The following is a 19,265-nucleotide window of genomic DNA, read 5'->3' as shown; positions in this document are numbered from 1 at the left end:
AGGAGGCTGTTGCAGTGGTCCAGGCAGAGATGATAGTGTGCCGTGAGGGTGAGGGTGGTGGCCGTGGGCATGATGTGACGTGCGTGGGTTTAAACCTGCCCTGGGGGACATTCTGGATGTGGGGTGCAATGGGAAGAGGAGGGGGTAAGAGAGAAGCCAAAATGCCTCCCGGGTTTCTGCCCTGAGTGCCACCGGATGGGGTGGAACCTGGGAATACGCAGGCGTGGAGGAGGACAGAAAGATGCCTGCACGTGTGTGAGGTTTGAAGTCCTTGCTGCATTTACTCATCGTGGTTTTACATCAGTGTATTCACACACTAACCAACTATTTTTTGAGTTTTGGTCCTGGGACGGCTGCGTGCTGGAGCAGGCTGGGACGTCGCACAAGAGTTCACTTTAAATGTTCAGAAATGATGCAGATCGGTTGTTAGGCTGCGGACTCCTAGTTTGACATCAGCTGTGGTGAGATTACTTAGGCCATGGCAGTTGGCAAATGCTACAGTATTTTTCTCCAGAGAGCGGGCTTTCCAGCTGGCCATCGGATAATAGGAAACGAACACATTCAGCTTTCATTCTGGTGTGTGGGGGACAGATCTGTAAACAGCTAAACAATTTATTGAAACTGCGGTGTGTATTCTGGAGAAATGGGAGTTCTGAGAGCATAGAAGGAAAATGACTTAGGTTGAGCCAGGAGGGGTGATCAGGAAGTGGTTTTTGAGCTGTGATCTGAAGGCTGAGCGGCACGCTCTCGTGTGTTTCACTGAGAAGGTGTCATCGTTGATTGGCGGTGTCTTTTTCGTTCTTAGCGGAGTCTGTCTTCCAATCAGCGGTGGTTTGGATTCAGCTGCACTTACTAATCTGATTAGGGGAGGGTTGTTTGAGCTGGGTTTTTGGAGCCCAAAGAGGCACGCAGGTGTGGCACAAGTGAGTGTGGGGAAGGGGCTAAGAAGCCATTAAGTGCTCAGAAGGCCCCGCCCTCTGACTCCAGCTAACGCCACAGCCACTCCGGCTCTTGTGTTTTGTTGTCCTGCGTCACATTTGTTTATTCAGAGAAATACATATGGACGCCCAGTGCACGCCAGACAGTATGCTGCGCACCGGGGCCGAAGCAGGCAGAAGGCAGCGCCACTCTCATGGAGCTTCTATCTGGAAGGGGGGTGGGGATTTGAGGCAGAACAAACAAACTGAATAATCTAGGTAATTACGGCAGCGAGAAATGCAAACGAGGGCATTGAGAGTGACCAGGAGGTGACCTGCTTTGGATGGGAGCGTTGTGGAGGCTCCTTTCCTCGTTTTGGACAATTTATGTCTCTCCCAAGGGTTATGCATTTGATCAAGAGGCTGGTGTCCTCAAGGATATGTTGGTAGCACAGCAACGGTTTCCTAAAACCTCCCCACAAAACGTCTTAATAAAGTAAGGTTGCTTGTTTTTTTTTTTAAGATTTATTAATTTACTTTTCGAGAGGTGGGGGCGGAGGGAGAAGGAGAAAGAATCTTAAGCAGGCTCCATGCCCAGCATGAAGCCTCATGCGGGGTTTGATTTCACGATCTCATGCAGTCAATTAAGTAATTGACTGCACCACCCAGGTGTCCCAAGGTTTTTAAAGTCAAAGAGAAATACAGCCTAATTTCTATCATTCAAAAATAGAACCCTGAGTGCTTCTGGAGTAAAAATATCGATCCTTTCCCCACCCTCTTAACTTTGGGTAAATTGCCTCATCTATCTGAATTTTATTCTCCTTATCTGCAAAATGAAGAGAATTACAACCACGTCACAGAAGTGTTTCAAATGTTAGAGATAGTGCATATAAAAGTGACTAGTAAAGATGGTCTGGGAACAAAAGAGGAATTGGAAGCACGATGATAGGATGGAATAAAAAGATAGATGGTCGCTCATCAAAAGAGTGGATGTGCTCTGCAAACGACATATCAGATAAAGGGCTAATATCCAAAATCTATAAGGAACTTAGCAAACTCAACACCCAAAGAACAAACAATCCAATCAAGAAATGGGCAGAGGACATGAACAGACATTTCTGCAAAGAAGACATCCAGATGGCCAACAGACACATGAAAAAGTGCTCCACGTCACTCGGCATCAGGGAAATACAAATCAAAACCACAATGAGATATCACCTCACACCAGTCAGAATGGCTAAAATTAACAAGTCAGGAAATGACAGATGCTGGAGAGGATGTGGAGAAAGGGGAACCCTCCTCCACTGTTGGTGGGAATGCAAGCTGGTGCAACCACTCTGGAAAACAACATGGAGGTTCCTCAAAATGTTGAAAATAGAACTACCCTATGACCCAGCAATTGCACTACTGGGTATTTACCCTAAAGATACAAACGTAGTGATCCGAAGGGGCACGTGTACCCGAATGTTTATAGCAGCAATGTCTACAATAGCCAGACTATGGAAAGAACCTAGATGTCCATCAACAGATGAATGGATAAAGAAGATGTGGTATATATACACAATGGAATACTATGCAGCCATCAAAAGAAATGAAATCTTGCCATTTGCGACGACGTGGATGGAACTAGAGCGTATCAGGCTTAGTGAAATAAGTCAATCGGAGAAAGACAACTATCATATGATCTCCCTGATATGAGGACATGGAGAAGCAACATGGGGGGGTAGGGGGATAGGAGAAGAATAAATGAAACAAGATGGGATTGGGAGGGAGACAAACCATAAATGACTCTTAATCTCACAAAACAAACTGGGGGTTCCTGGGGGGAGGTGGGATTGGGAGAGGGGGAGCGGGCTATGGACATTGGGGAGGGGAGGCGAACCATAAGAGACTATGGACTCTGAAAAACAACCTGAGGGTTTTGAAGGGTCAGGGGTGGGAGGTTGGGGCAACCTGAGGGTTTTGAAGGGTCAAGGGTGGGAGATTGGGGGAACAGGTGGTGGGTAATGGGGAGGGCACGTTTTGCATGGAGCACTGGGTGTTGTGCAAAAAGAATGAATACTGTTACGCTGAAAAAATAAATAAAATGGAAAAAAAAAAGAGTGGATGTGGAGGAATGATTAAAAAATAGGAACTATTCTCAAAAAATAAAAATAAATTTAAAAAATTAAAAAAAATAGGAACTGTTCTTTCCTTCTTTCTAGAGTTTTATCTTGGTGCATGGCAACCCAGCTGGAGACAACATTTCCCAGCCTCCTTTGTGGGTCAGCATGGCCGTGTGACTAAGCACTAGCCAATGCGGTATTAGCAGAAGTGACGTGTGTAACTTCTGGTTTACATCTTAAAAGCATGTTGCTTGCCCTCTATTTCCTCTCTGTTCCTTCCTGAAGCCAGTTTGTGAATGAGGTGCTGGTGAGCTCTCTCTCACCCTGCGGATAGGGAGAACTGAGGGAATGGGAGAGCAATGAGATAGGAGGAATCTGGTCTCAGAACGACTTTGTGGCACAGAGGTACCAGGATTACCTCAAGCACAGATGTTTAAACGAAAGAGAACTAAACCTTCTGTATCATTTAACCCACTGTTTGTTGTTTTCTATGGAAGCAACCGAACCAAAAATCCAACTCATACAAGACTACCAGGTAAACATCGTAGAAAGATGAAAATGCCTTTGACATTCCCTTGGGAAGGAGTCATATGAAGATGACGCAGTGTATATGGGCAAGTCCAAAATGGCCTATTTTTCTTCTGGAATATTTGCCGCTTCTTCTCCCATCCAAGTACTAACCAGGCCCGACCCTGCTTCGCTTCCGAGATCAGACGAGATCCAGCGCATTCAGGGTGGTATGGCTGTAGACTTGCCGCTTCTTCTGATGAAGTCATTGGCTTGCATTCAGGACAGATATTAGATGAAAAATGTCTACCGCTAACCATGAAGCACGTTGAGTAGGCCAAGGTGTGCCCACCGGCAGAAGGCCCTTGGAAACTGAAAGGGAGGTCTCCTACTGGACTCTCTGGGACATAGGGTCATCGAAGGGGCTCTTGGATGGAATGACCCCCACTGTTCAAATTATTCACTCCCTGTCCCTCCATCTTCCCCTGTGTACCTATAGTACCATTTGCCTGAATTAACTGCACATCAGACTAGCTTACCTGGACATCTACTAGGTAGATGCATGGCTCATTGTCATCCAACTTGGTTGCCGACTTTTTTGGCTACAGGTGTGCTCCTTGTGGTGTCCGGAGGCACTAGCACCTCTGCTGCGGCCACAGGGACCTCCTGTGAGGGTGGATTGCTGAGTCCCTCCCATGTCCAGATGCCAAGTCCTAACATGGCCCCCGAGGATAAAGCTTCTGCAGGGCTCCCTTCATGTCCTTGTTCCTCAGGCTGTAGATAAGTGGATTCAGGGTGGGCGTGAGGACAGAATAGAAGACAGCTGCCACAAGGCCTTGCTTCGGGGAGTAGCTGGTGCGGGGCTGCATGTAGGCCAAGCTGCCGGTGCCGTAAAACAGGAGCACAGTGGCCAGGTGGGAGGAGCACGTGGACAGGGCCTTCCAGCGGCTGGCGGTGCAGCGGATCCGACACACGGTGGCCAAGATGCGGACGTAGGACAAGACAGTGAGGCCAAAGCAGCTCATGATGACGCAGCCGCTGACTGCAAATCCTGCAGCCTCGTGGTCATCTGCATTGGCACAGGCTAGCCGCATGAGTGCGGGGATGTCGCAGAAGAAGTGGTCGATCACGTTGGGGCCACAAAAGGGCAGGGAGAAGGTGTTGGCTGTGTGGAAGGCCGAGAAAACGAGCCCACTGCCCCAGGCCACCGACACCAGGGAGATGCAGGTCTCAGGGCTCATGGCGGCTCTGTACATCAGGGGCCTGTAGATGGCCAGACAACGATCGAAAGCCATGGAGGTGATGAGAAAACACTCCGTGGACCCAAGGCAGACAAAGGCAAAGAGCTGGGATGCACAGGCATGGAGGGAGATGTCCGCGGAGCCCAGCATGGTGGCCACCAGGGCCCGGGGGAGGGTGGTGGACACAGAGCAGATATCTACCAAGGAGAGGTGTTTGAGGAAGAAGTACATGGGCGTGTGCAGGTGCACGTCATGTGTCACGGCGGCCACAATAGCCACGTTCCCCAGAATGGCAGCCAGGTAAATGAGAAGGAAGGAGGCGGCACCGAGCAGCTGTAACTCCGGGACGGTGGAGAAGCCCCGGAGGAGGAAGACAGAGATGGCTGTTAGATTGGGCATGGTCAGCCTTTGGAAGAACTGCTGAGCTGCCGAGGCCGCTCAGGGAGCAGCCACGAGGGGAATGACGAGACAATAGCAAAGACCTAGGAGGAAAGGAAGGGGAGGTGAGCTGCGTCTGAATTAAATGCACACGCACGGTCTTCCCTGGCGGTCTCGAACTCCAGATACTCACAGGGCCGGCAGATGCATACATCCGGGAATCCAGTGGAGTGTCATGGGGGGTGGGCAGTGTACAGAATGTTCTGTTCAAGAGAGGCAGCTGCTCTAAGCTCACGCCAGCTGTCAGGGGACCAAGCACTGCCAGATCCTCTGATATTTGCCAAGAAAAGCCAGAATTCCAGGTTGTTTTTTCAACGTGAAATTTCCTGGGGCACCTGGGTGGCTTGGTCAGTTGAGCATCCAACTCTTGATTTGGGCTCAGGTCATAGTCTTAGGGTTGTGGGATTGAGCCCCAGGTCGGGCTCCCTGCTCAGCTCCGAGTTTGTATCTCCCTCTCCCTCTGTCCCCTCCCCCCGCCCAGCTCATGCTCACGCACGCTCCTTCCCTCTCAAATAAATAAATAAAATCCTTTAACAAATGTGAAATTTTCCTGACTTCTTTACGTTGGCAGGAAGTTCAAATTTAAAACATTGTGCCTATCCAATGGGACCTCCAGTTTAAGACTTCTGGTCTTATGCGTATTTGCTTCATAACTTCATAACATCATCATGGTGACACCCAACCCAAGGCCTTGTAATGGTCTGTTTCCCGTGGGAGGCCGCGAGCACCCCTACCTGAGTGCAGGGCCCCCTTCTTCCTCTTGTCTTTGTTTCCCCGGCATCCCGCAGAGGAAGCGCTGTAGGGGAGGGAGGTGGTGTGCAGAATGTTTCTGCAGTCAGACGTCCAGGGTTTGGATTCTGTGTGACCTTGGACATATACCTTAATCTCCCAGAGACTCAATTTCCTCCTTGGTAGGATGGGACAGTGAGTGCTGTGGGAGCACGTGAGGATTGCAAGAAACATACTTAAAACAAGTTCTGGCAGATGGCGGGGCCCTCACTGAAGGTTGGCAGTTACCGTTACGTTTCTTTGTGAGTATGTGTTCCTTATTTTCATTCCCACTGTGGTCCCTGAGCTGCTGGGATTGTGTAATCAAATAGACGTGAAAATATATCTTTAAACTTCTTCACGGAAAGTATTACTTTTCTCATGCTCCATCAACCCCCGCCGCCATTGTCACTTCCAGTGCTATGGGACGGCAGCCCCGGACAGCTGGGGGCGGGCCTGGCACTCGCGGTGGAGTCCTAGTGATCTCCTCGGGGACATAAACCGCCTCACTTATTATCTGCCCCTCATCGCATTCCAAAGCGCTGTCTGTCCCAATCCCCAAAACCTGGGGGTATGTGACCTTACAACGGCAAAAGGAACTTTGCAAGTGTGGTTAAACTGAGGTTTTTCAGATGTGGAGATTATCCTGGATTATCCAGGGTTAGGGGTGAATTGTGCTCCCCCCACCCCTGCCGGCTCTGCTCCCAGCAAAAGATACATTGCAGTCCTAACCCCCAGTACCTCAGAAGGGAGCCTCAGCTGGAAATAGGCCACTGCAGATGTAGTGAGTTACAGTGAGGTCCTTATAGGAAGATGGTCTCACGAAGACAGAGACACACAGGGGACCACCATGTGATGGCAAAGTGAGACGATGCATCGACAGCCGGGGAGGGGGCCTGCAGGGGTCAGGAGGAGCGTGGTCCTGTGGACAGACCGATCTCAGACTTCCGGCCTCCATAACCGTGAGAGAATACATTTCTGTTGTTCGAAGCTGCCCAGCCTGTGGCATTTTGCTGTGGCGGCCCCAGCAAACTAAGGGGCTGGCGGAAACCCCTGTAGCCACAGGGGGCCTTCCCGAGACAGAAGAGAGAGTCAGAGAAGAGAGGACAGAAGCACAGATTGGTGTGACGTGGGTCACCTGCCAGGGGAGGCGGGTGCCCCTGGAAGCTGGGACAGGCAAGGACTTGGATTCTCCCCATGAGCCTCCGGAAGAGAAGGCACCTTGATCTCAGCCCCGAGAAACCCATCTCAGACTTCCGGTTCCCCAGACCGAGACAGGACGTGTGTGTTGTTTCAGGAGACTGCGTCTGCGGTGACCTGTCACAGCAGCGCCGGAGTTACACCCCCGCCCTCCGTCCTCTGTCTTCTTCCTCCTGTTCTGAGATTCGCCTTCTGTCCTGGAGATGTGGCGCCTTCCCACGTGCAAGCAGGAGAAAAGCAATAGAGTCGCGTAGCTAACGCCATGTCTCCTCTTTCTGTCATCTATGAGATTCTGCGGAGAACAAACCTTGTCCTCATGCTTCCCTCGGCAGGACACGGCGAGGGGACACTGCGTATTGTCTCGCTGTGCTGTGATTGATTTCATACATCGGGCTCCCAGCTTTTCAGATATTCTGCTCGGGGGGAGCCTACGGTGTGCACGGAGGTTCCAGAAAGAGCTGACAAAGGAGACCCCCGGCAGCAGCGTGCACCCCTGCAGAAAGCCGCCCGCAGAGCACAGCAGGCCAACCTATGGCTCCCCCATCCGTCCCGGCTCCCCACACCTGGACAGCTCGTCTTGCCGTCTCTAGCCCTCACGTTACCGCCTCACTCCTGTATTTTTTTCAAAAGTCACTAGGAACGAAAATAAATGTGACAAGGCTGCGTGCTGTCACTTGGAGAAGAAGCGAGGTCATGCGACGGGGTTTGGGCCCCGGGGCCTGGTGCGCAACACATGAATGATAACCTTCAGCCCTTGGGGTTGTTCCTTAGTTTTACTCGTTTGTTTCAGTGTTTCTCTCCTGAAAACTGAGGGACTTGCAAAGGCTTTTCTGACTCTTCCACTGAGCCCTCGGGGGTCATCAAGGCAGGGGGATCTTTCTTGTTGAGATCTGACCCTTTCCTCCAGCTGGAGCCAGTTACACATTTACCCATTACATAGTTATGGATTATCAGCACACTTACCAGTTGACAATGTTTCTGCCACGGGAAAGTTGGAGAGACAGCAGAGTTTGTACTCACAACCAAGAGGGAGGCTGTCATGATATACAGAACAGACTCAAAAGAGAATGCCTGGCCCTGCCACTTCCCAGCTGTGTGACCTTAGGTAAATTACTCAGCCTCTCTGTGCTTTGGTTCCTTTATCTGTCATACCTGGAAATAACGACAGCCATCCCTTCCCCGCCCCATGGCGTTTTTAGTATGTGCAGAGTACATGCGGAGCTCTTAGATGACCGCCTGGGACCTAAAACTGTGCATTTTCAGGATTTTCTCCAGAAGGAAGAACCCATGTTTCTCAGAGCTGTGTGGTATTACCTCGTGGTGGATGTAAATTAGAATACTACCAACAGGGACGCCTGGGTGGCTCAGTCGGTTAAGAGTCTGCCTTTGGGTCAGGTCATGATACCAGGGTCTTGGGATCAAGTCTCAAGTTGGGCTTTCTTCTCAGCGGGGAGCCTGCTTCTCCTTTAGCCCCTCCCCCCTGCTTGTGCTCGCTCTGTCTCCCTCTGTGCTCCCTCTGTCTCACTCTTTCTCCCTCAAAATAAATACATTGAGGGGGCCCTTGGGTGGCTCAATGGGTTAAAGCCTCTGCTTTCGGCTCAGGTCATGATCCCAGGGTCCTGGGATCGAGTCCCACATCGGGCTCTCCGCTCATCAGGGAGTCTGCTTCCCTTCCTCTCTCTCTGCCTGCCTCTCTGCCTACTTACGATCTCTGTCTGTCAAACAAATAAATAAAAAATCTTCAAAAAAAAAAAAAAAGGCTTACGACCAACATCCTAATCTGAGGTGGTGGAGAGGAGCACAGGGCCAGGATCTGAGCCATGAGCCGATGGGAGAAATGAGCCTGGCCGATGAGTGACACAGAAACATTGCTTCTGGGGGTTCATGAGATTTGGGGAACGGCCTCTTCACCAAAGCTTGAGTGTCTCCCCTAATGTTCCCACCTTGCTGGCCCACAGCTTTGGCTTACATGCCTCCACTCACAGGGAGCTCACTCAGAGCAGTGGTTTCCAACTGGGGACAACGGTATCCCGCCAGGCACATGTGGGAAAGCTGGAGACGTTTCTGGTTGTCATGACCAGGGAAGATGCTCGTGGCATCTAGTGGGTAGAGACCAGCGATGCTGCTGAACTTCGTTCTGTGCACAGGACAGCTCCCCACTCTCCCCACAGCAAAAATGACCTGACCCCAGAATGTCACTAGCCCTGATGTGGCCTCTTTGACTGAGTCTGGAGTCCCTCGTATGACACCAGTAGTATAATTGGCATTTAAACACTCCCTCCTAAGAGCGAGACCCGGAACTGAGAGCCTTTCATTCAAACACCGCCCTAGAAGGAAGGCATGATTTCATCATCTCCGTTCACAGATAGAAAAACTGAGGCACAGAGAAGTGAAGCACTTTGCCCAAGGTCTCAGAGTTAGTAAGAGGTAGGCAGTGCCACGGCTCAGACCTGGCTGATGAGCCTCGTAACCACAGGCGTCCATCACAGCTCTGCTGTCTCCGGTCACCCCAGGTAGGAGATGGGAGCCGTTCGGAAATTGGGAGCGGCCCGACCTACCTGGCAGAGTGTCCTGACCATCTCGCCCAGTGGCAGGGAAGCCAGACCTCTTCAAGGCGCTGCACTGGGCTTGTGGGAGGCTTGTTCCTCCCAGGGGTGCGGTGACACAGATCCAAGCTGGGATTCCTGGCTCTAGGATGGACCCCCACTTAGAAGCTGCCGGCGGGGAAGGCACTGAGGAAGGCCAGCGCTGCTGACGGCAGCTGCGATTGTCTGTGAGCCACACAGTCTCTGCTTGGCTGTCTCTCTCTCTCATCAACTTGGGAATTCATCCAAAGTCACCTCTGGGGACTTTCTGTCCCACGGTGGCTCCAAACTTTGAGAACACGGCTCTTTGAAAAGGAGCTGTCAACCAGGCCACATGCTTACATCATTTGTAGAGTGGTCATATCAGAAGCCCTTAAAGTCGGTATTATTGGACATTGTTACTACTATTTCTTGCTGAGAACACTCTCCTGCAACGTCTTTTTTTTGTTTACTGTGTCTTGGAGATATATCTGTTGAAATAAATAGGGATTATACTTAGAATTACATCCGTCCCTTTGACTACTACAGAGCACCTCATACTGTGGGTAAAAAAATTCCTGTAGCTGTCCCCACATTGGTGGACTTTCAGGTTGTTTTCAACATTCTTTTGCCAAGACAAATAATCCTGCCGTGAGCATCCCTTTTTAAAAATTTTTTTAGATTTTATTTATTTGTCAGAGAGAGACAGAGAACACGCACAAGCAGGGGGAGCAGCAGGCAGAGGGAGAAGCTATCCCCAGGACCATGGGATCATGACCTGAGCCAGAAGAAGTTGATTAACTGACTGAGCCCACCAGGGGCCCCGTAGTGAGCATCCTTGCACCTTTCTCAGACATCTTATTTTATGTCTTTCGGAGAAATTTTTTTAAATAATTTTTTCTCCATGTAAGTTTTACCTACTTCTTTTTTCTCTCATTAACTTGGAGCTTTGGTAGTTCTTGTGACTGGGATTTACTTTTCCATGACATTTTCTGATTGATTATTGTTGATATTCACACAAGTAATTAAACTTTGTGTTTTTATCTCGAATCTAGCCATAAGGCAAGTGTACTCTGTTCCAGTGGGATTGCTAAATGGGAGGGCTGGAAGACTTCTAACTCTGGTCAATTATGCAAAGTTACCATAAACAAGCTTTATCAATGAACACCAACTATGTATAAGACTATCAACTTTCTGTCTTTCTGGCCAGTAGTGGGTGCATCAGTCTTTTAAACTTATGCCCAACCAATAGCTAGAAATCATCTCATTTTTTAAAAAGATTTTGTTTATTTATTTGAGAGGGAGAGAGAGAGAGAGAGAGAGCACGAGCAGGGCGGAGGGGCAGAGGGAGAGGGAGAAGCAGGCTTCCCGCTGAGCAGGGAGTCCGATGCTGGACTCCATTCCAGGACCCTGGGATGGCTTTAGTGGCCCAGACTCAATTAACTGACTGAGTCACCAAGGCATCCCTCGATGATGTGTGTGTGTGTGTGTGTGTGTGTGTGTTAAGATTTTATTTGTTTATTTGAGAGAGAGAGAGAGATCGAGAGCACAGAGGCAGAGGGAGAAGCAGACTCCCCACTGAGCAGAGAGCCTGAGATGGGGCTCCATCCCAGGACCCTGGGATCATGACCTGAGTCCAAGGCAGCTGCTTAACCAACTGAGCCACCCAGGCATCCCTTGATAATATGTTTTAGAAGCTATAATATACACTTCCAAAGTAGCAACAACTTTAAAAATCTATAAATACCTCAAAACCCAATTTCTGCATACCATCAAGCCCCACACGTAGCTTCTTCTTCCTTTGTTTTTTGGAACCTTCAATTCTAGCAGCTGTTCTGAGGTTCCTAAGCTCAGCAGCACTTTGCAACCCCATGCGTGTGGAGCATATGAGGAGGGTGCATCAGACTACACTGGAGACTCCCTGCTCTTTCAGCTTCTTGCATGCAGAACCTGGTTCTTTGCATTTGGAGGACTGAGACCCTCAGAAGTCACTAGTCTACATAAGCAATGTGTTCTGTTATTTCTTTGTTCTTTGCAGCCATCAGGAGAATCCATCCTGTTGAAGGATTTCACCTGATTAATCCAGGCCCACTCAGTGTAATCTCCCTTTTGATTAACTCAAAGTCAACTGATTAGAGATATTAATTAAATCTGCATAATCCCCTTTGCCACATGACATAACATATTTACAGTCATGGTATTTCCTGTATTCATTGGTCTCACCTATGCTGTGGGGGAGAGGATTATACACGGGTGTGAGTCGTTCAGAGTCATCTTAGAATTTTTCCTACTGTACCATCTGCTAGAGCAAAGCAAAACTTCTCTGGCGGAAAAATGCTTATCTTGTGCCTAGAGGAAAACTCACAAATTATTTTTTTAAGGACAGTGACTGGTAAAAGATAACTAGGCACCCAGGAAACAAGACAAAATGCACAAGGGGCAGAAGAAACAACACACAGCAGAAGCAGACCCGGGGAACCTCCAGACACTGAACCTGTCAGTTACAGATTACAGAACTACATTTGCTGTATTTGAAGGTGTGTAAGTTTGGAGATATCTGTAGGAAACAGGAACCGATAAAAAGTGATAGGTAGTTTGAAAAAGAATCAGAGACAATGCCTAGAAACACAAAAATCACAAAACTGGAAATAAAGACAAAATAGATTTATTTAGCAGCAAATGGGACATACGAATTATGAACTAGAAGGGATAGTAGCAGAAATTATCCATAATTCAGCACAGGACGATTTAAAAAATGAAAAAATCCAAAAGAGAGACTAAGAGGTATGAGGTTTTTAGTGAGAAAGTCCAATATGTGATTGATTAAAGTCCCAAGAGAAAAGAGACAGAATAGAATTGTGATAGTTAATTTTATAGTGACTTGATTGGGCTCAGAGAGAAATCCCCCATAATGCAAAGGTTAGGACAATATTTGAAGGAAAAATGGCTGAGAATTTCCCAGAACGCATGACAGATATGTATATGTATTCAAGAAGTTCAATGGATCCCAAGCATGATAAATAAGACAAAATCAATACTCAGACACATCACAGAATTCAGAAAAACCAAAGTTAATAAGATCATCTTAAAAATCAGCTGGAGAAAAAAGATCACCTTCAAAAGAATAGCTGTTAGCCTGACTGATAGCAGCAAAAATGGAAGTCAAGGTCAGCAAATGATTTCTTTAATGTGTTCAAAGACGGTATCTACTTAACATACACCAGAAAAAGCGTTGCTCAAAAATGAGGGCAAAATAAAAATGTTTTTTCCATGAAAAGATTGGGAATCTGCCACCAATAGACTGCGGGAAACTGTAGCAGGCACACATCAGACAGGTGCAAGGAAATTTAAGATGGAAAGTCTGAGCTGGAGCAAGAAATGGAAAGGAAAGAGAGACATAAGTATGCATCCAGATGTGAGCAAGCATAGAAAACAGATATAAATGTCTGAAGGGATCTGGAAAACAAACAAGCTATATCCAAAACACAAGGTAGTGATGACATTGAAGCTGGGAGGGAGACAAGAGTTAAAGCTTCCAAGCCGTGGTGATCTGAAGATGCATGTCCTGTGTGAGGCACAGAGGATGCCTGCTGCTTGTGGAGATGAACACGGGGACACGCGTGTGTCTGTTCCTGAACGCGAGTAGATGACATTCCTAGCTACGTTGGTTGCAATGCCTGGAAGCAGAGTGGAGACAGTGCAGATGTCCACCATCCTTAGAATGTGCGTGCGGACACATACATGTGAGCGTGCTGTGCTGGTTGCACATTTTTGTGAAAATACCAACCGCCCCTAGAATGGTACACTTGAAAAATTAATTACATTGATGGTTTGTACAGCTCTGTGATGATATGAAACACCGTTTAACTCTACAATTTAAATGGATGAAGTTCACGATATAAATTATGTATCAATGAAGCTGTGAAAATATTAATTAAAATGTGTGTTGTTGGCATGCCTGGGTGGTCAGTCGTTAAGCTTCTGCCTTCCGCTCAGGTCATGATCTCAGGGTCCTGGGATCGAGTCCTGCCTCGGGCTCCCTGCTCAGCGGGGAGCCTGCTTCTCCTTTCCCCTCTCCTCCCCTTCTCCGCCACCCAACTCATGCTCTCTCTCAAATAAATGAAACCTAAAAAGAAAATGATCCCTCTTCCCTTCAAAAAACAACACCCATTTCTTTCCCACCAACAGTGCAAATGAGTTCCCGTTTACTGACGGTCACTGTCAATGTTTTAATAGTTACCGACATCATCAGCAAAAATAAAAATAAGGCTAGCAAACACTTACCTACTGCCTACTGATTTTCCAATGACATTCTGCATTCACCTGTATCAAACCCTCCATCCTTACAACAACCCTAGAAAGCAGGTACTATTATTAGTCCTTATTTGTCCAAGGCCACATAGCTGGTGAGTGACAGAATCCTAGGCTCTGTTAGTGAAGCCTTTAAAAATATGTCTATTTTATATCGAAGAGGTTACTACTTATGTTCTCCTCTAGGATTCTGATGGATTCCTGTCTCACACTGAGGTCTTTTATCCATTTCAAGTTTATCTTTGTGTACGGTGTAAGAGAATGGTCGAGTTTCATTCTACATATCGCTGTCCAATTTTCCCAGCACCATTAATTGAAGAGACTGTCTTTTTCCCACTGTATATTTTTTCCTGCTTTGTCGAAGATTATTTGACCACAGAGTTGAGCGTCCATATCTGGGCTCTCCACTCGGTTCCACTGGTCTACGTGTCTGTCAGTGTGATCACCACACTGTCTTGGTGATCACAGCTTTGTAGTAAAGCTTGAAATCAGGTAACGTGATGCCCCCAGTTTTGTTCTTCTGTTTCACATTTCCTTAGCAATTCGGGGTCTCTTCTGATTCCATACAAATTTTAGGATTATTTGCTCCAGCTCTTTGAAAAATACTGGTGGAATTTTGATTGGAATGGCATTAAAAGTATAGATTGCTCTAGGCAGTATAGACATTTTAACAATGTTTATTCTTCCAATCCAAGAGCATGGAACGGTCTTCCATCTTTTTGTGTCTTCTTCAATTTCTTTCATGAGTGTTCTGTAGTTCCTCAAGTACAGGTCCTTTACCTCTTTGGTTAGGTTTATTCCCAGGTATCTTATGTTTCTTGGTGCTATAGTAAATGGATTCGATTCTCTAATTTCCCTTTCTGTATTTTCATTGTTAGTATATAAGAAAGCAACTGATTTCTGTACATTGACTTTGTATCCTGCCACATTACTGAATTGCTGTATGAGTTCTAGTAGTTTGGGGATGGAATCTTTTGGGTTTTCCATATAAAGTATCGTGTCTTCTGCGAAGAGAGAGAGTTTGACTTCTTCATTGTCAATTTGGATACCTTTTATTTCTCCTTGTTGTCTGATTGCTGTTGCTAGGACTTCTAATACTATGTCGAACAAGAGTGGTGAGAGTGGGCATCCTCTCAACAACTTCTTTCAAGATATGTCTCCAAAGGCAAAGGAAACAAAAGCAAAATGAACTTTTGGGACTTCATCAAGATCAAAAGCTTCTGCACAGCAAAGGAAACGGTCAACAAAACAAAGAAGCAACCCACGGAATGGGAGAAGATATTCACAAATGACAGTACAGACAAAAGGTTGATATCCAGGATCTACAAAGAACTCCTTAAACTCAACACACACAAAACAGATAATCGTGTCCCAAAATGGGCAGACAACATGAACATGAACTTCTCCAACGAAGACATACAAATGGCTATCAGACACGTGAAAAAAAGTTCATCATCACTAGCCATCAGGGAATTTCAAATCAAAACCACATTGAGATACCACATTACACCAGTTAGATTGGCCAAAATTAGCAAGACAGGAAACAACATGTGTTGGAGAGGATGTGGAGAAAGGGGAACCCTCTTACACTGTTGGTGGGAATGCAAGTTGGTGCAGCCACTTTGGAAAACAGTGTGGAGATTCCTTGAGAAATTAAAAACAGAGCTTCCCTATGACCCTGCAATTGCACTACTGGGTATTTACTCCAAAGAAAAGAAGGGCCATCTGTACCCCAATGTTTAGAGTAGCAATGGCCACGGTCGCCAAACTGTGGAAAGAACCAAGATGTCCTTCAACAGATGAATGGATAAGGAAGATGTGGTCCATATACACTATGGAGTATTATGCCTCCATCAGAAAGGATGAATACCCAACTTTTGTATCAACATGGATGGGATTGGAAGAGATTATGCTGAGTGAAATAAGTCAAGCAGAGAGAGACAATTACCATATGGTTTCACTTACTTGTGGAACATAACAAAGAACATGGAGGACATGGGGAGATGGAGAGGAGAAGGGAGTTGAGGGGAATTGGAGAGGGAGATGAACCATGAGAGACTATGGACTCTGAAAAACAATCTGAGAGTTTTGAAAGGGCAGGGGGGGTGGGAGGTTGAGGGAACCAGTTGGTGGGTATTACGGAGGACACGTATTGCATGGAGCACTGGGTGTGGTGCATAAACAATGAATTCTGTTACACTGAAAAGAAATTAATTTTAAAAAGGGAAAAATATATATCTATTTTAAATTTCCTGTGCTTTAATAGTTTTAGATTCATGGAACTGTCACAAAAATAGAACAGTTTCCATACAAACTTCTCACAGCCTCCCCTGATATCTCAACTTACATAACCACGTGTGTCTGTCCAAACAGAGAGATCAACGTCCACCAGTTATTAGTAAGTGAAGTGTGAACTGAGTTACTTCATTACATTTCTCCAGTTTTCTGGCTCACTTCCCTCTTCTCTCCCAAGGCCCAGGCCGAGATCCCAGTTGTGTTCAGCTGCCTCATTTTTACCGCACGCTTATTTTGGTATGTTCTACTCGGTGACATACTCAATACTCCTTGGCCATTTGTCTTTCTGTTGTGAATTTTATGTTCATCCTCTGTCCAGGCTTTAGTGGCGTTCGGATGTCTTGTGAATGTGTAGGAATGCCTTGTATATTTGTTTAGATATTTGATAAAAAGTTCCTACTTAGTGCCTTTGTTTTCTAGAACTACCGTAACAAGCACCACAAACAGTGGCTTAAACGACACACATTTGCTGTCTGGAAGTTCTGGAAGCAGGAGGCTGAGGTCGAGGCATCCGCAGGTCGATTGCTCCTGAGGACTCTGATGGTCTGCTCCAGGTCCCCCACTGGCTTATGGATGACCGTCTTGTCCCCGTGTCTCTACACGTTGTCTTCTCATTTGTATAAGTTCTCTGTTAATATCGATTAGGGGAATCCTAATCCAGGATGACCTCCTCTTAACTGATGACCTGTACAAGGACCCCAGTTCCCAATGAGGTCTCATTCTGAGGTCATAGGGGGTTAGGGTTTCAACCTATGTATTTCGGGGCAGGGAGCACAATTCAACCCATAACAGTTTATCGTTTCTTTGTTTTATTGTTGTGTCACTGGCTCATTCGATGACTGTTTTTTTCTATGCCTCTAAGACACTCTTCTCCGTGAACCGGAGATCCAAGATCTTTGAAATCATGGCTGTTATATTCTAGCTGGGAGTCAAACAGTAAATAAGTAAACAAATATATTTTCAAGTTTCAGGTGGTGGTTGGTATATGAAGAAAAACAAAGTAGGGTGAGGGCAGAGAAAGGCAATGGGGCACTCGTTCAGCCAGGCTGATCAGGGACAGCTTAATGGGGAGGTGACAGCCAAGCTTGGACCTAAATCAAATGCAGAATGAGCCATGCAGTGAACTGTGGAGGGAACGTTCAAGCAGAGGGAACAGCACATGCGAAGTCTTGAGGCCAGGAGGCACCTGGCATGTTGCAGGGTTGACAAGAAAGCCCTGACGTGACTGGAACAGAGGGGAGGGTCGGCGTGGCAGGAGATGAGGCATGGGGAGCGGGGTCCATCCGGCCATGGTGAGGAGTGTGGATTGGAAAGCAAGTGAGGCAAGAGACCCCGGGAGAGCTTGGGTGAGAGTGTGGCAGGGTCTGAATTACACGGTGTAGAGAGTAAAGTTTAATAAGAGTGAGGGCAGAACTAGGGAGTGTAGGTGCACTGGCAGGAGTCTGGTCGAGAGCCAGGGCGACTTAGACTAATATGGTGCCAGCAGAGGTGTGATGGGTGGGTGTGGATGAATATATTTTGGAAATTGAAAGTTCAAAATGTGAGGAGTTGAAAACTCTTGCCAGTGGCTGCGTATGGGTTGTGAGAGAAATAATAGTAATGTAATACAAGATGATACATAATATCATAATGTGGTATAAAATACCAATGTAACATGACTCGACAGTAATGTAATACAGAATGGTAAAGATAGCAAACACGTGCTTACTCTGTGCCGTGCACTGTCTCATATACGACGTGTATGACCAGACACGTATATAATTACACACCCACCGCTTGGTCCTCGCAATAACCCTCTGAATCAAGGCCTGATAGATTTCCATTTTACAGATGAGGAGACTGAGACAGAGAAATCACGTGCAGAGCCACAGAGCAGGTAAGCAGGAGGGGAGTCAGGATTTGAGCCCAGCCGTGTGACTCCATGATTACAACAACCGTCCTGTTTCAGGGTTGGGGTGAGTTCTAGGCTTTTAGCCTGAGTATCTGGGTGCTCTTTACTGGGCTGGGGAACCTTGGAGGCAGAGCAGATCTGGGGACACAGTGTCATGGTTCTACTTTGCTGTGTTCAATGGGAGACGTCTGTCCGACATTCAAGTGGGGAGGGAAACAGGCAGCTGCGGTCTGGAGGAGGTCCTGGCTGGGGTCGTCAGCAGGTCAGTGTCAACTAGAGCCGTGGGGCTGCGTGTCGTCATCAGGGGATCGTTGCAATTAGTCCTCATCTTTGGCTGCTTGGGCTGAGTATTTAGTGTCTGCGCTGAACAGCAAATTTCCCCGGGGAGGAACACACAGGCACAAGGGCGCTGGTTTCCCCTAACCTCTGCTAACCTGTGCGGCTCCAGGGTCCGGCGGGACGGTGCTCACCTGCTGACACGAGGTGGGAATTCCACCCACCCCAAATCAGGTCAGCGCCCAGTAACAAACGTGTTTTCTTATGGCGAAGAAATGCCTCATTACATGGAAGCTCCTGGTGGTTCCCCAAGGACGAGAACTTTGCTAACATGCTCGGTGCCTGAGAGAGGTCCCCGCTGGCTTGGCAGGGCCGGGGCTGCAGCAGGGGGAGCCAGATGGAGTAATTGGCCTCCGTGTCCCTCTGGTCGCCGCTGGAGACCAGGGCCCCTGAGCTCGTTAGGAGCTGACAAGTGGAGACTGGCCTGGGAATTGCGTGGAAACTTTTTGACTCATTGAACTCGTTAGCAAAGCAGCTGAGGCTCTGGCAGACACTTCCCTCCCAGGGGACGTGGCTCCTTGTTTGCGCTGAGACAACACATTGCCGAGTTTCGAGAGAGGACCAGATGCCTGGGTGCGGCCCGGGGCAGCCCCGGGGAGCCACTTCTGTTCTCTGAGAAGTGATTTCCTGTTGTAAAATGGACACGCAGGTGGGACGGGGCTTGGACTGTCTGGCCCTCGGTGGTCCAGTGT

General features: G+C 47.6%; 1 protein-coding gene across 1 annotated transcript; it reads right to left on the bottom strand.

Annotated features, from left to right (window-relative positions):
- Window positions 1-4,242: 4,242 nt before the first annotated feature.
- On the bottom strand, window positions 4,243-5,169 carry LOC123930634 (olfactory receptor 1038-like). Its single transcript, XM_045986827.1, has one exon. The coding sequence runs from the start codon at window positions 5,167-5,169 to the stop codon at window positions 4,243-4,245; it is 927 nt and encodes a 308-aa protein (XP_045842783.1).
- Between the last annotated feature and the right edge of the window lie 14,096 nt (window positions 5,170-19,265).

Source organism: Meles meles, chromosome 19 (assembly GCF_922984935.1).
Source record: "Meles meles chromosome 19, mMelMel3.1 paternal haplotype, whole genome shotgun sequence".
NCBI classification, from domain to species: domain Eukaryota; kingdom Metazoa; phylum Chordata; class Mammalia; order Carnivora; family Mustelidae; genus Meles; species Meles meles.
The sequence above is the reverse complement of the archived record's forward strand: the minus strand, read 5'-3'. Positions and strand labels throughout refer to the sequence as shown.

Excerpts from the sequence above, each read along its gene's own strand:
- LOC123930634 (XM_045986827.1), bottom strand. The coding sequence starts at position 5,169 with ATGCCCAATCTAACAGCCATCTCTGTCTTCCTCCTCCGGGGCTTCTCC.